Genomic DNA, 24,418 nt, shown 5'->3' on the forward strand with positions numbered 1-24,418 from the left:
TCCACTTTTAGAGATATGTGGTGTTTGACATTCCTGAGATTTTCTGGTGTTCTTCAGTACAAATTAGCTTGTTCCCAAATTCCCTTCCCCCTTTCTAAATAATAGCTATCTAAATCTTGTCATCTCTCCCTTTTCATTGTTTTTTTCCTTGTGAGTTAAGCTCTTTTGAAACAAAAATATTTTTACTGTTATTTCAGTGGAGTTTTCAAATGGGAGCAGAAATAAATGTGTGTTCAATCTGCCACATTTAACTAGAAGTCTCAAATTAGTTTTTCAGCTCAGCAAAGAATAATAGACATGATGAAAAGGAAAAGAACTGAAACTAATTCATAGTGATTTATTTACTTTTGAAAAAGAGTATCCTACTTCGTGATATACTCTGTAGTGAATATTCAGAGCTAGAAAAAATTTCATCACACAAATTTACTTTGTTCCTTTTGGCAAAATAATTTTTTTATTACTAAATTGCAAATTAAAATTTTAGCTTTTCAAAGATAGTTTTCAAAATTTGGCACATTTGGGATATTTCCAGTGTTCATAAAGGGTGAATTCCATAGAAGCATTAATTTATTATAATTAGTATTATATTAATATATTACATTACATACATTATATTACATTAGTATAATTATAACTTATTATAATTTATAACTTAGGGTTATAAGTTAGTTGATTAGTTGATCTCAGTTAGTTGTTGTTGCTGTTGTTGTTTAATGTGTTTTAGGTTGGTTTTCAGAATTGAATGGTACTAATTTTTCCTTAACATTACAATATTGAAAATAACCTTAATGAGCAGTTAGGGGAGTTGTTACATATAGTAGAATCCTATGTCCTCCCAACAGTCATGTTTTTAAAGAATATTTATTCATATGAAAACTGTTCGTTGTATAATAACTACTGAAAAAAAACACAGGAAGCAGGTAATGTCACTTCTGTATATAAAAAAGACTGAAAAAGAAATATATCAAATTGTTAATGGTGGATAATTTCTTAGTGATAAGTTTATAGCTGAATTTGATTATTTTCTTTACACTTATTTATTTTTTATATTTTCTTAGTTAAACCAACTACCTTTATAATCAGAGGAAAAATAAAGTATAAAAAACACATTTTGGGGCTCCTGGATGACTCCGTTACTCCCCGACTCTTGATTTCAGTTTAGGTCGTGTTCTCACAGTTTGTGAGATCAAGCCTTACAGTGGGCGCCGTGCTGAGTGTGGAGCCTGCTTGGGATTCTCTCTCTCCCTCTGTCTCTGCCCCTCCTCTGCTCATGCTCTCGCTCTCTCCCGAAATAAATAAATGAACATTAAAAAGTCCACATTTTATTTTTTTCTTTTTCTACCTCTGTATCTTATTTTCTGTAAATAAATGCACTAAATGCCAGATTAATTAAGTATAATGAAATTCAACTCCTTGGTTCCTAAAAGTATGTGCATTTTTTAAAAAAATGAATTGGTTAAGTGAACTTATGAAGGTCATTTTAGGTAAACCAATGAGACCCTAAATTTAAATAACTTCTTTATACACAGTCTTACACTAAAAGTATGTCCATACTGCTTTCTAATAACCATCATCAGTCATACTGGCTTCAAAAAATTGATCTCCATTTTAATTTTGTAGATAAAATGGTAGAAGAAAATATTTTTAAATGAAGTTTATTGCTGTTAAGTTTTTTAATGATACCATCATTTTGCAGTTCTGCCAAACAGAAGTGAGGTACCAGTTGTACTATTATTGTTGGCACTGAATCTTTGTTTTCCTGCCAAAAAGTGTTAAACTATACCTTAGCAATTACAAACAAAAGCAAAAAGAATTTTAAATTAAATTTAATAAAGCTATGGCAAAATCTGTGTCTGGAAAGTTATTTGAAAAAACCAATGTGATCAGTAAAATATGGTGAATTGGTATACCATTTTAAATGTATACTAATATGTAATGGTAAGGATATTAGGACATGTGAAATCTGAGGTAATTTATTTGACTAAATACAGATCCTACTTATGTTATAAATCATTTATGGTAGTACCTGCTCTACACTGGAGAGTATTTTTAAGTTCCGTAATTTCTAATAAATCTGGTACTAGATAGGTAACCTTTAGCTTTCATGTAATATGTATCACATTGATTCCTGAGCTCCCTATTTCTCTGACAGGTCAGTTCATTGTTTCACCAGTGTACTCTATTCAGTATGGATCTGTTCCCTAGTATGAGACCCAATCAGTGTCACCTGGTTAGAGCCATGGTGGAATACTGGTGGCAAACTAAACATGAGAGGAGGTCAGTCTGTATAATTCGTTACACAAGACCTTAAAGCCCAGCACAGTGACACTCTGTGCAAGCACTCAGGACACTCAACTCTCCAAACAGTGGTGAATATGAAAATAGCTAAAAGGCTTTCCTTTTAGGCTGTAGGGAAAAGAGTCATTGATATTATAGTCGAAGCTTGTCAGTTATAGAAGGCACTGGATATATAGTAGTAAGCAAACAGTCATTGTCCATGTTTTTGTGTACAGTTATCACTTTGATAAGTTCTATGAAGTACGGGTATTCAATACTATAAAGCAGAGGCCTACAAGAGACTTGCCTATTTTTGGATTCTTGGGCAAGTTGAAGTCCGCTGAGATTCTTTGTTTTGTTTAGTTTCAACATGTTGAATTTAAAATGCCTTTTCTCATCCAATGAGAGATCTTAAAGATACCTGGATTTACAGAATCCAGAGTGCAGAAATGAGGTCTGGTCATCTTAGCAGTGTGAATGGATGGCATTTGAAGCCATGTGTATGTATAAGCTAACATAAGGAGATAATATGGAGTGAGAAAAGAAGGGGACTTAGAAATGAATCTTCAGTGACTACACAGTACAGTTGCCTGGTAGAAAAGATTGAGTCTTCAAATGAAGTCTGAGAAAGAGTAAAGAGGTTGGAGAAAACCAAGTAACTATGGTATCACAGAAATCAAGGGTAGAGAATGTTTCAGGATAGAGTGAATGGTGCTTGACATTGAAAACCATTGAGATCCAACCATTGAGTTAACATGGAGGTCTTTGGTGACTTTAAGCAGAGCTGTTTTGATGTAGTGATGGAAGTAGGAATCAGACTGGAGTAGTTTGAGGAGTGAGAGGCAAAGAAAGAGAGACAGTAAGTATAGATAACTTTTAAAGGAGAAGGAAAGATAGGTAGAAGGTGGAGAGCTTATAGATTAAAGCTGAGGATTTAAAAAAAATAAACTGGTGAGAATTTGGCATGTTTAAAATCTGATAAAAATGATTAATTTGAAAGGAAGAGGTAAATCTACAAAAGAAAGAAGGGATAATCTATAAAATAAGATTCCAAAAAGAGAAGGAAAGATAAGATTCAAAACACAAATGTAGGGGTTGCCTTATATAGGAGTTTTGGGGTAGCAGGAGAGTTCATCTGTTTAGAGTACGTGGCGCTGGTTGGAGATTTAATGTGAATGGAGTTCTAAAGCGGTAGCTTCTTAGAGATGTGGGTAGAATTTACTGACCTACAGAACCATTTGAGTTTGCTGATTATGAATGTAGAGTAACCACTAGTCTGTACTTTTGTTCAGCATTGCTTACCTGTGTAGGTGAAGGCATGGAGAACATGATTAGTTATATTCATTCAGGGTTAAGTGATATTTTATAATTGATCAGTTAATTAACTTTGAGAAAGCGGGAGACAGGCTCATTTTCTGGCTCCATTTGTGGTAAAACATGGTACAGAGACGTGAAAAGAGGAGAGAGAGAGGGAAGAGAAGTAGTTATGTCTGTACAGTAGCCCCCTTTATCTGCAGTTTTGTTTTGCGATTTCAGTTACCTGAGGTTAGCTGTGGTCCCGAAGCAGATGCTCCTTCTTTTGGTATACTGTCAAAAGGTCATTAGTAGCCTAACACTATGTCACGTTGCTTATGTCATTTACCTCACTTCATCTCATGATGTAGGCATTTTATCATTTCACATCATCATTAGAAGGGTGAGCACACTACAATAAGATATTTTTGAGAGAGAGAACGAGAGATCACATTCTTATAACTTTGTTACAGGGAATTGTTATAATTGTTCTACATTATAATTAGTTATTGTTGTTAATGTCTTACTGTGCCTAACTATGAATTAAACTTTATCTTAAGAGGGGAGCCTGGGTGGCCCAGTTGGTTAAGCCTCCGACTTAAGCTCCGATCATGATCTCACGGTTTGTGAGTTGGAGCCCTGCATCGAGCTCTGTGCTGACAGCTTGGAGCCTGCAGCCTGCTTCTGATTCTGTGTCTCCCTCTCCTGCCCCTCCCTGGCTCATGCTCTGTCTCTCTCTCTTTTTCAAAAATAAATAAACATTAAAAATAAAAAACTTTATCATATTTATGTATAGGAAGAAACATAGTATTTATAGGGTTTGTTGTACTATATGTGGTTTCAAGTATCTACTGGGGATCTTGGAATGTATCTCCCAAGGATAAGGTGGGGGGACTACTGTAGATATGAATAGGTGCACAGTGTTGCTGTATATACCACAAAAATTTGTGTGGAGATATATATAATGTCCCTATGAAATGTGTACACAGTTTTTAAATTTTTATTTATTTTTAAAATTTATTATTATTTTTAAGTTTATTTAGTTTGAGAGAGAGGATGGGTGTGTGCATGCATGAAGGAGGAACAGAGAAAGAGGGAGAGAGAGAATCCCAAGCAGGCTCCCCTCTCACAGCACAGAGTCCAACATGGGGCACAATCTCAGTAACCATGAGATCATGACTGGAGCTGAAGCCAAGAGTCAGACGCTTAGCTGACTGAGCCACCTAGGAGCCCCTTATTTTTATTTTTTAAAATATATTTAAAAAAATATTTTATTTTAGAGAGAGAGTGTGAGCAAGGGAGAGGGCAGAGGTGGGGAGAAAGAGAATCTTAAGCAGGCTCCATGCTCAATGCACAGCCCAGCATGGGGCTCCATCCCATGACCCTGGGATCATGACTTGAGCTGAAATCAAGAGTCAGAACCTCAACTGAATGAGTCACCAGGTGCCCCTACATAATTTGTTTGTCTGTTTGTTTAGGGAGAGAGAGAGTGAGAGTGTGAGAGTGAGCAGGGGAGGGGCAGAGTGAGTGCGCAAGAGAGAGAAGGAGAGAGGGAGGGAAGGAGAATGTCAAGCAGGCTCCAAGTTGTCAGCGTAGAGCCCAATGTGGGGTTCCAGCTCATGCCTGTGAGATCAGGACCTGAAATGATAGCAAGAGTCAGAGGCTTAACTGACTGAGTCACCCAGGTACTACCTTACACGGTTTATTAATATATATTTCTATAACTAGAGTTTACTAAAATTAACCATTGTCTATTTTAAAGTTGAAATGTTCTAAATACTCATTAATCACTATCATCACTGATGTGTGTGTATTTTTAATATCTGAATGATTTATTTTATTGGAATGCTCTCTATATGTATACATAAGTCATATATTGAGTGTTTTCCAAGTATTAGATACTGTGATAAGTCATTTTACTTGTTTTTTTTGTTTTTGTTTTTGTTTTTTGTTTTTTTTTTTTAATCAATCCACTACCCTACAGATTATTTGCCATTGTTCCTTTTACAGATCAGGAAACTAAGACCAAGAGATATTAAATGGCTTGACTAAGTCACTGTGTATAACTAGTATGTGGTCATTGGATTCGAATCTGGCCAGCCTGTCAAGAGCCTGTGTACTTTGTTATTTCAGTATACACATACATTATATTGTACCTAGGAATATGCATTTGGTATTTATTGTAGCATATGTATTTGGTAAAGCAGTTATGGACTGAGTAGAAATAGTGATTCAAAAAGACTCAAGGCAGCAGAAACTAAAGATGTTCATGAATGTAAAAGAGAGGAAAAAAAAATTAACCTTAAGCTATCAGAAGCTTTCTTTAAGAAGTGATTCTTGGAGGCTCAATTGGTTAAGCTCTTGACTTCAGCCCAGGTTATGATCTTACATTTTCATGAAATCCAGCCCCACATGGGGCTCTGTGCTGACAGCATGGAGCCTTCTTGGGATTCTCCCTCTTTTCTCTTTGCCTCCCCTGGTCACACTCTGTCTCTCTAAAAATAAATAAATAAACTGAAAAAAATAAAAGTGATTCTCAACCTTTTTAGATTTTCCTCCCAGCCCACCTAAATGGGATATACCTCTCTTAGAAGCAGTGGCTCATTATAGTGTTTATTCTTAAAATGCAAGTTATGATGATTACAAACCAGTAGAAGTTATTTTGTGTTACTGTGTTTTGAAGGCAGGAGAGTATGGAATATGTTTTAGATATTTATCTTAAATGATTAATTTTTAAAAAGTATGTATTTAGGGGGGAGGGGCAGAGAGAAGGGGACAGAGGATCCGAAGCAGGCTCTACGCTGATAGGCTGACAGCAGCAAACCCATGCAGGGCTCAAACTCCCGAACCCAACTGTGAGATCATGACCTGAACTAAAGTCGGATGCTCAACCCACTGAGCCACCCAGGTGCCCCATAAATGATTAAATTTTAAGGTTTCTTACTCTCCATATTACTTACATAGAACCTTAAGTATGTGGAAATCTTACTAATCCAGGGTACAGTGGATATTCATTTTCAGATTTTGTTATCTATCCTTTTACCATGATTTGAAACTTGCCCAAAGGTTTCTCAGGTAAAAGTAAAGTCTGAAATTTAGATTCCATGCTCATGAAGGAGTAGTGGAACAGATAACATTTTCAGCTGGTGGGAGTAAATATCATCACAACCATTCTCATCAAAATATATTACAAACATTAAAAATAACTTTTACTTTTTGGCTTAGTAATTTTCCTTAATGCATTCATTTTTGAGGAAATATAAATTTGGATGTAAAGCTATTCATCATAGCATTAATTATAATTAAAGAAAGGAATGAATTGAAAATGGAAAAGCAAGCAGAACATTTAAAATCATTGAAAACTTTTCAAACCTTTGTAAACTAAAATATTATTCAGGATTAATAAATGATGTGTTTGATGATTATGTAATGACTTAGGAAGATATAATAAAAACTAGGTGGAAAAATTGCCATCAGGATTACACAGTTTGAATGTAGGCTGGTGCAGTCTTCACTGTGCTCACATGTGGATTGTAGAGAAGGAAAGTGTGGTGAAGATAAATCACATGAGCTGCTTCATTAGAAATAGAATTTTTTTTGATGATCATATATATGAGCCATTCATATACTTCAGAATGTCTATGAACTCTGAAATTATTTGCAAAAAGTTGTATTTGCCATTTCTTTGGTAGCAGGTCTAAATTTCTTTTTTTTTTTATCCAGATTCTCTTAAGAATTTCAAAAACTTGCTTAAAAAAGCAAAAAACCCAACAACAGTCCAAACATGCTGAAAGGTTATGAACTTTTGCTGTAAGCCATTGTGACACATGCAGTGTTGCCTGTTTTTATAAATAAAACTTTATTGGAGTATGTGCCTTCATTTCTACATTTTCTGTGACTACTTTTATGATACAACAGCAGGATTGACTGGTTGGGATTAGAGAATGTATATGGTCCATAAGCTGCTTTTTGGCTCTTTAAGAAAAACTATGTCAGCCCCTGTCCTAGATTCTCATTTATTCTTTGCAACAACCCTGTGAGATAGGTACTATTTTTGTCTTCATTTTATGAATAGTGCAGCTGAGACTCAGAGAGGTTAAACAACTAACCCCAAGTCACACAGCTTGAAGGGAAATATACCAAGATGTTAACAGTGGTTATATGTGGGCAGTACAATGATGGATGATGTTTTCGTATATTATCCAAATTTACTATAGTGAGCATACATAACTTATAATCAAGAGGGGAGAAAGTTCTAAAAAAGAAATTAGGTAGAACTAAGTTATAAGAATCTTAAAACTCATTCTTTTTCATTACTTTGATTTCCTATGTGTCATCCAGTGTTTGTATACTTAGAGTGGATATGCAATTTTTGCTTCCCTTCTAGGCACTTAACTCTTACTATGCAGCCCCTTCTTAATTCTTCTTGATTTTATGAAAAAAAATAAATTCTTGGTTTTAGTTTCTTAATTTTCTGTATTAACTAAAGTTATTTTGTTCTTAAAGTCTTGATATACTTTGTTCTCTCTTATATTCTGAAGTTACCTTCAACTGCTGAGTACTTATAACTTAATAGGTGCTTATAAAATGCATAACGTGTCTGTCCAATAGTATGTAACTTTTTCTTTATATCAGTTAATTGAATTCTCTTTATTTTAGGCATAGATCTAGATATGTAAAGTGCCATGAAAGTGTTGTAGAAAGTATTCCTAAAAGAAAAAATTGGCTGTGACTGTGAAAAGCTTCATCCTACTGATTTTAGGGGATTTAGGGAGGAAAAGGTCATAACCCCTGCCTTCAAGGAACTGAATCATCTGGTAAGGGAGAAAAGACGTATCTGACTACTGCATGTACTGTTATGACCTTGATTCAAACCACAGTCATCTTTTCCCTGGATTATTTTATCTCCCTGCTTCTACTTTTTCTGTTTGTTCTCCACACAGCCCAAGTGATCCTTTTCAAGATGTGAGAGTGAGATCTCTTCTAAACTTTCCGTGCTTTTCTATCTCAGAATCAAACCCCAAATTCTTACCGTGGACTATAGTGCTTCATGATCAGGCCCTTGTCTAGCTCTTTGACTAGTCTCCTAAGACTCTTTGCCTCCACTAGTTACCTTCAGCTACACTAGCATTTTTGCCCTTCCTTCAGCTTGAATAAGTATGCTCCTGCCCTTGGTCTTTGCATTTAGCTTTTGTTTCATTGGCCAGAGACACTTTTTATTTGGATATGAATATGGTTTTCTCTAAGACCCTGTTCAGTGTCCTTTATAAGAGAGATGGAGGCCTTCCCTGAACACCCCAGATAAAGTGTAAAGTAGCATCCCACTTCTGGCGTTCTTTCTCCTTTACTTTGTGTTTTATTTTCCAGGGAATTTAACACTATCTAACATACATTTGTTTACCAATTTTCCTTCCACTAAAAATGAGAGTATTAGGATACGTGGTACACAGTAGGCATTCAGTAAGTTTAGAATAAATGAATGAGTAAATAAAAATAAACCTGAAACAGGGAAATGGTGGTTAGTGCAATAAACACTATGTATGTTAAGTCCTCTACAAGTTCATGTGGAGAAATGACTTCTAATAGTCATCCTTTGGGAAAGTTTTAGTGAGTAACATTTGAACTGAGTCTCAGTACTGAAAATTGTTAGTATTGGGGTGCCTGGGTGGCTCGGTTGAGCGTCTGACTCTTGGTTTTGGCTCAGGTCATGATCCCAGGGTCGTGTGATCGAGCCCCAAATTGGGCTGTGAGCCGAACGTGAGTCTGCTTAAGAGTCTCTGTCTCTCCCCGGGCACCTGGGTGGCTCAGTTGGTTTAGCGCCTGACTTTGACTCAGGTCATGATCTTACTGTCTGACAGTTCGAGCCCTGTGTCAGCTCTGTGCTGACAGCTCAGAGCCTGGGGCCTGCTTCAAATTGACTAGCACCCTCTCTCTCTGCTCTTCCCCCCGCTTGCACTCTCTCTCTGTCTCTCTCTCTCTCTCTCTCTCTCTGTCAAAAATAAACATTAAAAAAAAAAAAAAAAGATTGTCTCCCATCCTCTTCCCCTTTCCCCTGCTGGTGCACTCTCTCTCTTTCCAAAATAAAAAAAAAAAGAAAGAATAAAAAATAAAAATAAATAAAAAGAATTGTTAGTATTAAATGTAGACATGAAAAAGGAAGTGGTATGAGTAGGAGAAATTATAAGTAGAGCAGATAATTTGTGAAAAGTAGATTTATGAATGGGGTAGTTAATTATGTGTAGAGCTGTGGTTCTTAAAAGTGTGATTTCTCAGACCAACAGGAATGTGAACACTATTAGCAATGCAAATTCTCGGCCCCACCCAGACCTACAGAATCTTGAAATTTGGGCTGGGGTGCAGCAGTCTGTGTTTTTCACAAGCCTTCCAGATGATTCTGATGCATACTAAAGTTTGAGAACCACTGGACCAGAACATGACATTCAGAAAAGTATTGATACATATTAATATTGGAAAAATGGATTGGTCTAGATCTTGGTTTAGGAATTTGAATTTTGTGGGAAGATCTGTAGGTTTAAGGGCAAAACAGTACATTATTAACCTTAAAATACTGTTTTAAAACACTCGCAAAGGTAATGAATCAAAGCCTAGACAAAAGGAAGCTAGTGGAGTATTTCGGAAAAGGAGTAATTAAGTGCCCGACTGGATAGTGGCAATGAAAATGGAGAGACAGAACAGTTTCAGAAAATACGGAAATAAAGAATTTAGCATGTGGTTAAATGTGGAGACAGGAACAAAGAATTTTATGAATTTGCATTGGGTTTCTAGTTGAAACGTCTGGAATATGATGAATGAAAGGAATGAAAGGAATATGATGGTAATACTAACAGTAAATGGTAGAGGAGCAATTAAGGGATCTAAATGAACGGTGAAGTTTGAGTTTTGGGTTTGAAGAGATAGTGCATTCTAAAAAAAAGGAACAGAAATTGTTAATCACTAGTCACAATGGACATTTTTATTAATGTTCAGGATACACATTCCCATTTAAAAACAATGCATTTTTAGGTAACCAATGATACAGATGATACAGAACTCATAATTTCTTTTCTCTTTTTAGCAATACTTCAGTACTTGGAATAAAGGTTTCTTAATAGAGGAGACTTCTGTATTTGAGAGTTAACTTACCTATGTATGTTTTTAAGTTTAAAATTTCAGGTTTTAATGTCAACAAAAATAATGTATCAAATTGATCAAATGAATTGTCTCCGATTATCAAGTTCACAAAGAGAAATTAAATTCTAGAGTCCAAAGAGGGTAGGATCCCAAAATCTTCCTTTCCCAGAGTATTGCTTAATCAGAGCAAGTGGGTCTCTATGGTTAGAACTGGGGCGGTTTTCAGGAGCTACAGCTTGGATTGTCTTCCTTTGTGAGTGGCTTTTTTCACACCTCCCAATTTCTCTTGTGTATTAACTTTTTAAAGAATCCAGAAGGTCAGTAGGGCAAAAATTTATTACTCTACCCAATCTAACACCCATTACATTTACAACAGTTATTCTTTTAACTTAGAACATAGTCCAGTTGACTCACGTTACTTTTGCCAGTAGGCTTTGGTGCTATCACAGGGAAGATGGGTACACAGAAAACAGGGTGTCAAGTCAGTTTTGGTTTCAAATCACTAGGGTGCCAGTTAGTTCTGCCAACTGCCAGAGTCTATTTGTACCTAAGTTTTACTAGGAAAATTCATCAAGTGGTAATAGTGCCGCTGTACGTTTACCATATTTTGGGTGGCAGTGAGAGACTTAATCTAAACATTTCTACTTCCTGCCTTGCAAAGTTTGCAAATTCTGTGGATAGCAGCATTGGGCACTAGGTTGTACTTAAAGTTTCCTCCTTTAGATTTTTTTCATATTAAAAGCTTTTAATTTCCATTACTTCTGTGTAGTCGTGGTACTCCTGTGCTGTAATCAGTGTGCGTTCTGTTGGGTGGCACAGCTTCTATACTGTCTTGTAAATAGTGTGTCACTTACTTGTGTGCAAAGTTCAAAGCACCATCTCCACAAAGCCCCAGCCCTGCAATCTCCAGAGCCCCAGAGTTCTATCCTTGTGTCTGGATTTCTTTGTCCCCAACCTTGTGCCAAGACATTTTTAGTCCTATGCTACCTTGGCTGTTGCTTTTTCCCTGAAATTCTTAGGCTTCTTGAGCTAAAACCGTAAAAGCATTCCTGTTGTGCCCCATATTTGTATTATTTGGATGATAATCATAAACAGGTACCTGAAATGAAGCTGCTTTGATGTTTCTGATGGCTGTGCTCATAGGAGCCCAGTGAAGACAGTATCTCTTTTTTGCCACTTGCTCCTCTAGACCTTTTCTTTACTCTGCTTTTTAACTGTTCTGGGCCTTGTATAATTTGTTCTACTTCACTGGCAGTGTAAACATCCTCTTTTGTCACATTCCTTTCAGCAATAGTATGTTACACCATTTTAGATAAACAGCTGTTTTTTGTTTTTGTTTACATTTTAGCCTATTCTTATGTTAGCCTCTCTTGTCTTCCTTTTCCTTTCTCTTTGCCTTTGGGCCCAGGTGTTAATATTCTGCAGTTACCTCTTGTAAGGTCTCCCATAATGTAACAGATGAAAAGTCAAGGAATTCTGAGTTCATTAAAAAGCATTCATTATCAAACAGATTTTGCCCCTCTCATCTCCCTGACTTAAGAAAATTGTATCAGCTCAACCTCAGACCTAGGACTGACCTCTTTGTTTTTCTTCAGTGTTGCTTTTCCTTATTTACTTCCTCATGCCTAACTTTAAGTTCCTGGGGCACTTTGTTTTGTGCCACCATGTCATACTATATATTACCTTTCATAATAACTAGTAATTTGAAATGCCCATTAAGGGGCGCCTGGGTGGCTCAGTCGGTTAAGCGGCCGACTTCAGCTCAGGTCATGATCTCGCGGTCCGTGGGTTCAAGCCCCGCATCAGGCTCTGTGCTGACCGCTCAGAGCCTGGAGCCTGTTTCGGATTCTGTGTCTCCCTCTCTCTCTGACCCTCCCCCGTTCATGCTCTGCCTCTCTCTGTCTTAAAAATAAATAAATGTTAAAAAAAAAAAATTGAAATGCCCATTAAATGCTTCAGGTATTTTCAGGTAATCTCCCAGCTTTTTTTTTTTTTTTTTTTTTTTTTTTTTTTTTTTAAAATTTTTGAGTTTTTTTTTTTTTTTTTTAATAATTTTTTTTGATTTTTTTCCGTCTTTTTTTTTTTTTTTTTTTTTTTTTTTTTAAATCTTCAAATCTGTGCAGATTTTATGTTACTTATATAATAATTTTCAAGGTGTGTTTTCCACTTGCTCTTATTATGGACTTTCAATTTCTTTAAAAGAGTATCTTGCCCTGGTTGGATTTCCAGTCTGGTCCACTGTGAGATTTCCATCCAAAGTTACCTTCTATCCCTCTGTTGCATACCTTTGGAACTAGTCACCCTTTCTTTCTAATGAGGAACAACTAAAATATCCTTTCCCCCCTTAATTCCACCTTTAAGAGTACATAGTTCTGGTAAATATGTATTTCCTTTTTATTTTTTCCTACCTAATCTTGATTCTTTTTTGTTGTTGTTTGTTTGTTTATTTATTTATTTACATCCAGGTTCGTTAGCATATAGTGCAATAATGATTTCAGGGGTAGAGATTCCAGTGAGTCATGTATAACACCCAGGGCTCATCCCAACAAAGTGTCTTTTTAATGCCCCCTTACCCATGTAGCCCATCCCCCACCCACAACCCCTCCAACAACCCTCAGTTTGTTCTCTGTATTTAAAAGTCTCTTATATGGGGCGCCTGGGTGGCTGGTTGAGCGTCCGACTTCAGCTCAGGTCACGATCTTCTGGTCCGTGAGTTCGAGCCCCGCATCAGGCTCTGGGATGGCCCGGAGCCTGGAGCCTACTTCCAATTCTGTGTCTCCCTCTCTCTCTGCCCCTCCCCTGTTCATGCTCTGTCTCTCTCTGTCTCAAAAATAAATAAATGTTAAAAAAAAAAAAATTTAATAAAAGTCTCTTATGTTTTGTCCCCCTCCCTGTTTTTATATTATTTTTCTTCCCTTCCCTTATGTTCATCTATTTTGTATCTTAAATTCCACATATGAGTGAAGTCATATGATATTTGTCTTTCTCTGACTAATTTCACTTAGCATAATACCCTCCAGTTCCATCCACATTGTTGCAAATGGGAAGATTTCATTCTTTTTGATTGCCGAGTATTACTCCATTGTATATATATACCACATTTTCTTTATCCATTCATCCATCGATGGACATTTGGGCTCTTTCTATACTTTGGCTATTGAAGGTAGTGCTACTATAAACATTGGTGTGCATGTGCCCCTTCAAAACAGCATACCTGTATTCCTTAGATAAATACCTAGTAGTGCAATTGCTGCGTCGCAGGGTGGTTCTATTTTTAATTTTTTGAGGAACTTCCATACTGTTTTCCAGAGTGGCTGCACCAATTTGCATTCCCACCAGCAGTGCAAGAGATCCTCTTTCTCCACATCCTCACCAACATCTGTTCTTGCCTGAGTTGTTAACTTTGGCCATTCTGACTGGTGTGAGGTGGTATTTCATTGTGTTTTTAATGTGTACTTCCCTGATGATAAGTGATGTTGAGCCTTTTTTTCATATGCCAGTTGGCCATCTGGATGTCTTCTTTGGAGAAGTGTCTATTCACATCTTGTGCCCATTTCTTCACTGGATTATTTGTTTTTTGGGGTATTGAGTTTGATCAGTTCTTTATAGCTGTAACCCCTTATCTGATATGCCATTTGCAAATATCTTCTCCCATCTGGTTGCATTTTGTTGATTGTTTCCTTCTCTGCAGAAGCTTTCTATCTTGATGAGGTCCCAATAGTTCATTTTTGTTTTTGTTTCCCCTGCCTCCAGAGACATGTTGAGTAAGAAGAACTTGCTGCGGCCAAAGTCAAAGAGGTTTTTGCCTGCTTTCTCCTCGAGGATTTTGATGGCTTCCTATCTGACATTTAGGTCTTTTATCCATTTTGAGTTTATTTTTGTGTATGGTGTAAGAAAGTGGTCCAGGTTTATTTTTCTGCATGTTGTTGTCCAGTTTTCCAGGCACCACTTACTGAAGAGACTGTTTTTATTCTATTGGATATTCTTTTCTGCTTTGTTAAAGATTAGTTGGCCATACGTTTGTGGGTTCATTTCTGGGTTCTCTGTTCTGTTCCATTGATTTGAGTGTCTGTTTTTGTGCCAGTACCATACTGTCTTGATGATTACAGCTTTGTAATACATCTTGAATTCCAGGATTGTGATGCCTCGAGCTTTGGTTTTCTTTTTCAAGATTGCTTTGTCTATTCTGGGTCTTGTGTGGTTCCATACAAATTTTAGGATTGTTCTAGCTCTGTGGAGAATGCTGGTGTTATTTTGATAGGGATTGCATTGAATATGCAGATTGCTTTGGGTAGTATTGACACTTTAACAATATTTGTTCTTCCAATCCAGGAGCATGGAATATTTTTCCACTTGTGTGTGTGTGTGTGTGTGTGTGTGTGTGTGTGTGTGTTGTCTTCAATTTCTTTCATAAGCTTTCTATAGTTTTCAGTGTATAGATTTTTCACCTCTTTGGTTAGGTTTATTCCTAGGTATTTTATGGTTTTTGGTGGAATTGTAAATGGGGTTGATTCCTTGATCTCTCTTTCTGTTGCTTTTTGCTGTATATATATCTAGTCTTGATTCTGATAGTGACCTTATTATTAAGGTAGTACCTCTCTCCCATCTTTATCAATATGACGTCCTTTTATTTATTTTTTAACCCTCTCACTGTTATTTTAATTGTAAGTGTATCTTTTTTTCTAAGTGTTTATTTATTTATTTTGAGAGAGTGAGGGAGAGGGAGCGAGAGAGTTCATGCGAGCACGGGAAAGGCAGAGAAAGAATCCCAAGCAGGCTCTATGCCTCTAGTGCAGAACCTGTTGTGGGGCTCGATCTCACAAACTGTGAAATCATGACCTGAGCCAAAATCAAAAGTCAGAGGCTTAACCTATTGAACCACCCAAGTGCCTCGTTAAAGTATATCATTTTTAAACAAATTTAGTTCTTGAGACTGAGCAAACATGGTACCTAAAGTTAGTATTTGATGCATAAACCTTTTAAATTTCTCTTTTTGCCTTTGAATTTGTAATAATTCCATTGAATTTTCCTTCAGCTTCAGTCTAAGAATGTGACTTATGCCCTATATAATAAGGAATCTGACTCTTCATTTATTTACTTGATACAATCTACTGGCTATCTTCGTTGAACTCAGATAAAATCTTCACTTCTATATCTTTGATTAGATTTATGTACTTAATTCCAGAGGCTACTGGAGACCATATTATGACAGTGACGTTAGAAGACTTTGGACAAGGGGTGCCTGGGTGGCTCAGTCAGTTAAGTGTCTGACTTCAGCTCAGGTCATGATTTCACAATTCCTCAGTTCGAGCCCCGCGTCAGGATCTGTGCTGACCATGCAGAGCCTGGAGCCCTCTTCGAGTTCTGTGTCTCCCTCTCTTTGCCCCTCCTCTGCCCCTGCGTGTTCTCTCTCTCTCTCTCTCTCTCTCTCTCTCTCTCAAAAATAAAGAAACATTTAAAAAAGAAAAGACTTTGGGTAAGTCGCATGAATCTAAGAACTTCTCTTTGAGAACAAAATTAAGAGGGAGAGGGACAGAGTTAGGTCAACTGATCTAGGACTATTTATTTATCTTTATATTCTAGTTTATATCATATTTAGAAATTTTATTATTTTTTTAACATACAGTGTTGTATTAGTTTCAGTTGTACAATACAGGTGAATTGACAATTCCATACTATCATAAAAAGTGCATGCCTTAATCCCTACCCCCTATTTAACCCATCCCTCCAAAATTCCCCCTTTATGTCTGAATAATACTCCATAGCACTAACAATTTAAAGTCTAGGCATTCACACACTAGTGTATTAAGACATGTGTGGAATTCAGCCAACTTTTCAGTTTAATCCTCTGGCTTGTAGAAACCAGACAGAAAAAACAAAAATTTTTCCATAAGAAAAGAACATAAATTTTATTAGTATCTAAAACCCCTATATGACTAAAGGAAATTTAAAAAAAAAAATCAATAACAAAGGGATAGCTCAGTCGTTTGAGCATATGACTCTTGGTTTTGGCTCAGGTCATGATCCCAGGGCCATGGGATCGAGCCCTGTGTTGGGCTCCTCAAGAGCATAGAGCCTATTTGGGATTCTCTGTCTCCTCACTGTCTTTCTCCTGCTCACGTGTGCACACTCTCTCAAAATAAATAAATAAACATTAAAAAATTTAATAAAATCAGTGCCTCAGCCATACCTGCAATACTATTTCTTGCGAGGCCATGCTAAATTGAAGTCAGATGCAGAATTCTGCTTAGCCCAAGCTAGTTAAGTCATTATCATGGGCACACACATCTATGTATACCACTTCCTGCTGGCACATACAGAGGTTTGTTCACCCTACATTCTGATTTGACGTTCAAATACGTTTCCTTTTGCTTGTATTTTGGGGGTCCCTTGTTTTATGTGCCAATTTTAATATTAATCAGGGAACCATGTAATATATCATTCTCCATAGTGAGTTTGCGATCAAATGAAAAATTGACAGGGATCAAAATTTGTCTAAAACATTTAAAATGAGCCTACTTCTTATCTTCTTTGGGTTAACTTAAGAAGAAAGGCGGGTCTTTAAGTAGATACTTTGGCAACCACATGGAGGGCCCTGGCTTGTCTCACATCATATGGATGAAGAAAACTCAAGGAGAAGAGAGCCTTCTGGGAGTGATATTGTAATGGATATTCCTGCTTTGGTTTGTAGCTTTGACTAGATAATCATGAAGATTCCTTTTAATAGTAAGATTGTATGGAATATTAAGATTTAGAGATGTTTACTCCATTTTCCATTTTGTAAAAGGTTGAGTCTTATTACATTCACAGAACCTATTATAGACTTTAATGTTGCAGAAATATCTGTTTAAGGAGTAGTGAGCTGAACAAACGATATGCTTAATTGAGCCCCCAAAAGAACTGGGTCTTAGGTTGTCTATTACTGAAGATTATGTCCTTTGTAGATTCCAAACAACTTTTAGCTTATTAGGATCTATTTCTAAACCATTTTGGTGGGTTTTTAAAATATGACTTTAATTTTAGATTTTCTTGACATGATTATCCTGACAGAAAAAGTCAAATGACAGTGACTCTTGTTTTGAACAGAGCTTTTCTTTATCTTCTTTATTCTCACTGGAAAACTGTTAAAAAAAAAAAAAAAAGAAGAAGAAGAAGAAGAAGAAGAAGAAGAATCCTCAGGTATCTGTTCAGGCATGATGAAGCATTTTATTTGTATTGCTGTATCTAGGATATGCTTCATTTGTCAAGGGGTATTGAACTAAATAGTTGAAACTCAGCAGTAGCTTTTGAATAGATATTTGGAAGTGGCCTATCTGCTTGCTAAAAGTGCATAAAGTTTGTTTTAATTAATTATACTGGGAAACAAATAATTAACCAGCTCATGCTGATGCAATGAAACAGTCAAAAAGTATACCATTGCCATTTTCTTAAAGTGGACTGGTATGTGCCAGGAATTATCCTAGATTTTAATATATTCTCTTCTCCAATCACTCTGTGATTTAGGTGATATTAAATTCATTTTATAGGAAACTTAGAGAAGTATAATAACTTTGCTAAGTTTATATAACTACTAAGTGACAAAGCCAGGTCTGTCTAATTCTAAAACCTATACTCTTTCCACACTGCTGCTAATCTACTTGATTTATTTTTCCATCTGACCCTAAAAAAATACCCATAGGCAAGGGTAAATCTTGATGTGTAGCTAGGTAACCAAGTAGGGAAAGTAAATGTAGAATTGTGCTTATGTTATAAAATAGCCCCCAGAAAATAAATGAAAACACCAAAATTTGAAGGAAGAGGTGAGAACAAAAAAACCTTTTTCAAGTTTTAAAAATTGAACTACTTTTGTACTTATTGAAAACATGGTACAATTATCAAGAACAGGAAAGCAACACTAGTGTAATAATCACTAAATTACAGACCTTTTTAGAAATTTACCAGTTTTTCCACTAATGATTTTTCTGTTCCAGAATGTTATTTCTGGATCTCACGTTGTATTTAGTTGTTATTTACCTTAATCTCTTCCAGTGAATAATAACTAGTTCTTCAGCTTTCCCTTGTCTTTCATGACCTTAACACTTTTGAAGGGTACTGATTAGTTTTATGTAAAGCATCCCTCAATTTGGGTTTGTCTGATGATTTTTCATGACTGGAACGAGGTTAGGCATTTTTGGCAAAAGTACTACAAAAATGCCATTGTGTCTTTCTTGATGTGCCATATCAAGAGATTTATGATAATGATATGTTGTATTAGTTACTGATGATATTTACTTTGATGATTTGGTTAATTGTGTGTGGGGTTTCTGTACCCTTAAGTTACAGTCTTTCTATTTTTAGTTTGTAAATATCTTGGGGGAGATAATTTGAGACTGCAAATCCTGCATCTCCTTAAACTTTTACTCACGAATATTAGCATTGATCCATGGATCTTGTCTGTAGCATCCATTACTGTGTATTTGCCTAATGCTGATTCTCTATGTCTCTCTTTTCTTCTGTGTTTAGTAATTGGGATTTTATGGCGAGGAAGAGCTGTCTCATCTCTAACATTTATTTATTTGGTTATTTGTATCACTGTGGACTCCTGGATATTTATCTTGTTCCCTGGACTAAAGTCAGTACTATCATTTATTTTGTTGCTTAAATTGTTCCAGCTTTAGCGGTTAAGAGCTCCTTCAGGTTGGCTCCTGTGTTCTTATACCCCATCATTTTTGCAGCCTTCCCTTACTTTCTGGCACCACAAAATGTTCTAGTCTCATCTTGTGTTTTCTCTGCTCCAGGCCTACTGGAGGAGGCCTCGAGAAGTCCAAGTTTCTTTTATTGGAGAATAGTGTTTAGAAACCAAGATTTGTGCCTTAAGTATATATATATTGCTCCTGGGGTGTTACTTCTCCTATGCTCTCTCAGTGGGCAGAGAGAGCTAGGAGATATTTATACATATGTAGTAGTTATTATTATAACATGAACAACATAATTATATTGAAAGGGGTGGAGAAAAGACTAACTTAATGTCTATTATAATGTTTAGGTATTTATAAAATTAGCAAATTTATTCAATGCATATATTGCATATGAATTTTAGGGGGACATATGTCAGTCTGTAGCAATTTGGATGCTGTATCTTAATGTTCTTAAATAATTAATGTAATTTAACTTAATAGGTTTACAATAAATCTGTGTTTTGACAGTTTTGCTAGAGAAAGAATCTGTGCTCTCTGTGCTCATTCTCACAATAATTTGCCTTGGTTAATTATTATAATATTATTAATTAATGATAATATATACTATATCCCTTTTAGATCAGGGTATATGCTCCTGTAAATGGGAATGCTGACAAAGTGCTGTGGGATCATTGCACTATTCCAGCATCTTTCTTTGGCAGTAGTTCTGCCCTTCTCTTCAACTCCCCTTATATCACGGCATGCTTTTGGCCTTTGCTGTAACTTCTTTCAGCAATGTTCATATAGTTTCTATAAATTATAGTAAATTGCATTGCAGTAAGTTTGTTATGCCCTTCAAAATGAAAGAAAAAAAAGGGGGAGGGTTTACCAATCCCTAATGGACTATTGATCTCGATCCTTAGACCATTTTCTTGAAGAATTTAGAACTATAGCAGATGTTGATGTTAGTAATTCAGGTAAATTTTACTTTGTTTGCAGCAACTGCAACATAATTGTGGCCGTTATGTTAAGAGTGTTACTTATTAGAATGCAAAAGAAAAAGAAAAATGGAAGATGTGTTGCTTGCTACATTTCAACCTGGTAGAACACATTCAGATTATGATGTCATGGTATCTGGTCTCATTAGTTGAGTGCTTATGATAGCACAGGAGAAAAATTTCAAATAAAAGGGCTATGTAATGTATGGTTTCACATATTTTAAGGAAATATTTAAAAGAGAAATAGTGTGATAGTGTGTCTTAAAGTGTTATGTTAATGTTATACTGTATTAGTAGCATCTGGCATGATATTAAACAGTGTAAGAAGATATGTAGATTTCAGTTATTTTGTTTATATCCCTTCAAACATATTATGGCAACACTTCTAGTAGGTTTGATGTGTTACGTTTGGGCTTTTTTATTGTGTTAGGTTTGGGCTCAGCTAGATCAGGCAGTATATTAGATATCAGTAGCTGAATATTGGTAAACAAGGGAAGCTATAATAAGAATAGAAGCTGACAAAATAGAAATCTTCTAAGGAGATAAACTTACCTCATATGGTTATAAGTAGATATGGATTAGGGCAAACTGTTTGGGATGGAGGACAGGAAAACATGAGACTGTCAGGTGCCTATATTTTACGTGGTATCAGAATGGTGTTATGCTGGTCAGAGGCAACTGGGTGGCTCAGTCGGTTGAGTTTCCGACTTCAGCTCAGGTCATGATCTCACGGCTTGTGAATTCGAACCCCACATCAGGCTCTGTGCAGACAGCTCAGAGCCTGAAGCCTGCTTCGGATTCTGTTTCCCTCTCTCTCTGCCCCTCCCCTGCTTACACTCTATCACTCGAAAATAAACATTAAAAAAAAAAAGAATGGTGTTATGGTGGCCAAAAAGAGTTTATAAAGCTGGTCAAATATGCTAGTGAAGAGAAATTTTGGAGGCAGGGAATGACAGTCTATCCACCTTTTTTTTTTTTTTTTTTTTTTTTTTTTTTGGCCTGTAGTGGTTTAGAAAAGTGTCCTATTTGGGGTCATCATAGTTAGTAATAGTTTTTACTTCCCAGCTAACTTTCTGGTATTGCAATTTGGAATTGTCAGTCAACCACGAAGGGTCTAAAATTTTATCTAGGTTTAGTGTGTCGCAGTTTCACAGATGCTGGCAGAAAACATGAAAAGCCTGGGTCAGAGATAATGGACTTGATTATTCATGGTACAGCAAGCTGCATGAGCTTCATGCTCAGGTTGGTTCCCCTTGCCCCTCAAGTCTCATAAAGGTAAGTGACAAAGGTGGATCCTGCACTCACAGTGGGTTTTCATCATAGTTGAGGAAACCCAAGCTTAGGGAACCCTAATCTTTTATAGTGGTCTACAAGTGTATCTGCCTGGCCCTTGCTCCAGAGGGAGAGAACATCATGATTATGCTAAATAGTAAACAGGCTCTGGAGGGAGACATCATCTCTGTTTTTCAAGGCTATTGCCTATGAATATCTTTGAAAAGATGAAGGCAGTTGAGCCTTTTTAAATTTTTTAAAAAAGTCTTTTTAATGTTTATTTATTTTTGAGAGAGAGACAGAGACAGACAGAGTGTGAGCGGGGAAGGGGCAGAGAGAGGGAGACACAGAATTGGAAGCAGGCTCCAGGCTCTGAGCTGTCAGCACAGAGCCTGATGCAGGGCTCAAACTCATGGACTATGAGATCATGACCTGAGCTGAAGTTCAACGTTTAACCGACTGAGCCACCCAGGCACCCCAGTTTTTTTTAAAAACAAAAAAACCAAAATAACTGTGGAAATACAAAAGACCCATGGAAAATTATCTCCCAACAGGAAGTGATGAGTGTGAAAAGTCTTTGAGCTCTGAGTGTTCTCTTGGCTTTTGTACTCTGTTCTATTTTTTCCAGCTTTTAAACCAGCAGTTGGCAAACTTTCTCTGTAGTGGGGCAGAAATTAAATATTTTAGGCTTTGTGAACCATATGATTTCTGTCATAACTACATAACTGGTTGTTATAGCAGGAAAGCAGCCATAGATAGTATGTAAATGGATGAATCTGGTTATGTTCCAGTAAAGCTCTGTGGACATTAAAATTTGAATTTCATTTGATTTTCAGAAATCACAAAATATTTTTTCAACCATTTGAAAATGTAACATCTCATTCTTAGCTGTGGGTCATACAAAAATAGGTGGCAGGTCATATTTGGCCTGTAGGCCATAGTTTGCCAACCTGGTTTATATGATGAATTTTTAAAATATAATATATTGTTTTAATATAGCAGTCTTGCATATGAGAAATCATAATTAACATTTCATAGCAATTGATAGTTCTAAAATGCTTTCTCATAAATTATTCTAATCTGCAAGATAAGCATTATTATCTCTATTTTATGGTGAGGAAACTAATGCATAGAGAAGGAAATGACCTGTCTAAATTCATAAAGCTCTTGTACATACACCTTAAGCTTTCAGAATCAGAGTGTCATGCCACTATATCTTTAATACTCATTAGTGCCAGAATGTTTAGAGTTTAGTCTTTATTATTTTTTTTATTTAATTTTAATTAATTGATTAATTTTTTATTTTAGAGAGAGAGCAGGGCAGGGCAGAGGGGCAGAGGGAGAGAGAGAGAGAATCTTAAGCAGGCTCAATACTCCACATGGAGCCCGACGCATGGCTTGATCCCATGACTCTTGAGATTTTGACCTGAGCCAGAATCAAGAGTTAGACTCCACTGACAGAGCCACCCAGACACCCCTAGAGTTTAGTCTTTAATAAATCGTAATGATAATAATTATGCTCATTTCTAATTTTTTATTACCGTATTGTATTGTCTAGCTACTTTAATATTTGATAATTGATGTTTTGATAAAGGCTGGATATGGGAGGTGAAGGTCTTTGTTATGTTTGTTACAATTTGTTAAAGATGTGGCAGTTAGACTGTAATTATTCATATTCTATATTTCTTTTCCACATTTTCAAAGATAATAGTTATTTCATTTTCAGATATACATTATGAAAATAATGTTTTGTCCTTAAGTCACTTGTATTAATGCTGAACTAAATTTTTAATTTATCTAGTAGTATCAAAATTTTTAAACTCGAGATGTTGCGAGCATTTTCTATAATAATGTACTTTTTGGATTGCTTCCCTGTCAGGTGGTTGAAGATTATGCTGGAAGATGGCAGGTCCCTTTGCCACAGCTTCAGGTTCTTCAGACTGCACTTTGCTGTTTCACATCAGCCAGTGCATCATTCCCAGATGAATGTGAGCACGTACAGTATGTTTTGAGTAGCCTTGCTTTGTAAGTACTCTTTGCATCTTATGGAAGTATTATTTTTCTTGACATATTTGGGAATTGGGTTTTGATTATTTTCTCTGTGGAAGGAGCCTTTCCTAAAGTCTTCCCTCAAAAAGAAATTTCTAAAATCTTGGACTATAACAACAACAACAAAAAATTCTATTTCTTCATTTAAGTACTTAGGTTTAATATTGAACATTTAACCACAATTTTACTTTTAGTTTTAGAGCTAGTTGGAATTGTTTCATACATTCTTATGGTCACTACCATCTCTTTCCTTTTTAATTCCCTAGCTCTAATGGTAAGTCCCAGAATACAGCAATTGAGGCCATCATACTTAGCAGAGGGACCTTAAATCAGGTCAGAAGGAGGTTAGGAAGTTTCTGGTTTTTAAAAATACTTGTAGAGGAATTCAAGTTAAAGATCACAAACTGAGCACTTACGTTTATTCTTTTTGCCCTTCTAGATCCTACTAAAATTATAGTAAAGATGTAAAAGAGAGAAATACAGTGAAAAGAAAGTAGAGAAGAGCCATCAGTGAATGAAAGATTTCAAAAATTTTCTTGGGGAGAGAAAACAGAAGAGTGAATGGTCATTGAAACATGACAGAGCAAGTCACAACGTAACTTGCTTTTTGTTTTGCGCATGTGTACGTGCGCCTCAAATCACACATCACAATGTGTTATGAAATCATTTATCAACATTATAAATAAAATAGAAAATATCAGATGTCTTGTAGGATAAGTATCATTTAGTGGAATTCTTGTT

General features: G+C 36.1%; 1 protein-coding gene across 2 annotated transcripts in view; it reads left to right on the plus strand.

Moving 5' to 3' along the window:
* Positions 1 to 24,418, plus strand: part of ZNF654 (zinc finger protein 654) — a 94,892-nt gene that overhangs the window by 5,783 nt on the left and 64,691 nt on the right. For both annotated transcript variants that reach the window (XM_049628014.1, XM_049628013.1), the window contains exon 2: positions 23,508 to 23,653. In XM_049628014.1, coding sequence (XP_049483971.1) covers positions 23,508 to 23,653 — 146 coding nt within the window. The remainder of the gene's footprint in view (positions 1 to 23,507; positions 23,654 to 24,418) is intronic.

Source organism: Panthera uncia, chromosome C2 (assembly GCF_023721935.1).
Source record: "Panthera uncia isolate 11264 chromosome C2, Puncia_PCG_1.0, whole genome shotgun sequence".
Taxonomy (NCBI): domain Eukaryota; kingdom Metazoa; phylum Chordata; class Mammalia; order Carnivora; family Felidae; genus Panthera; species Panthera uncia.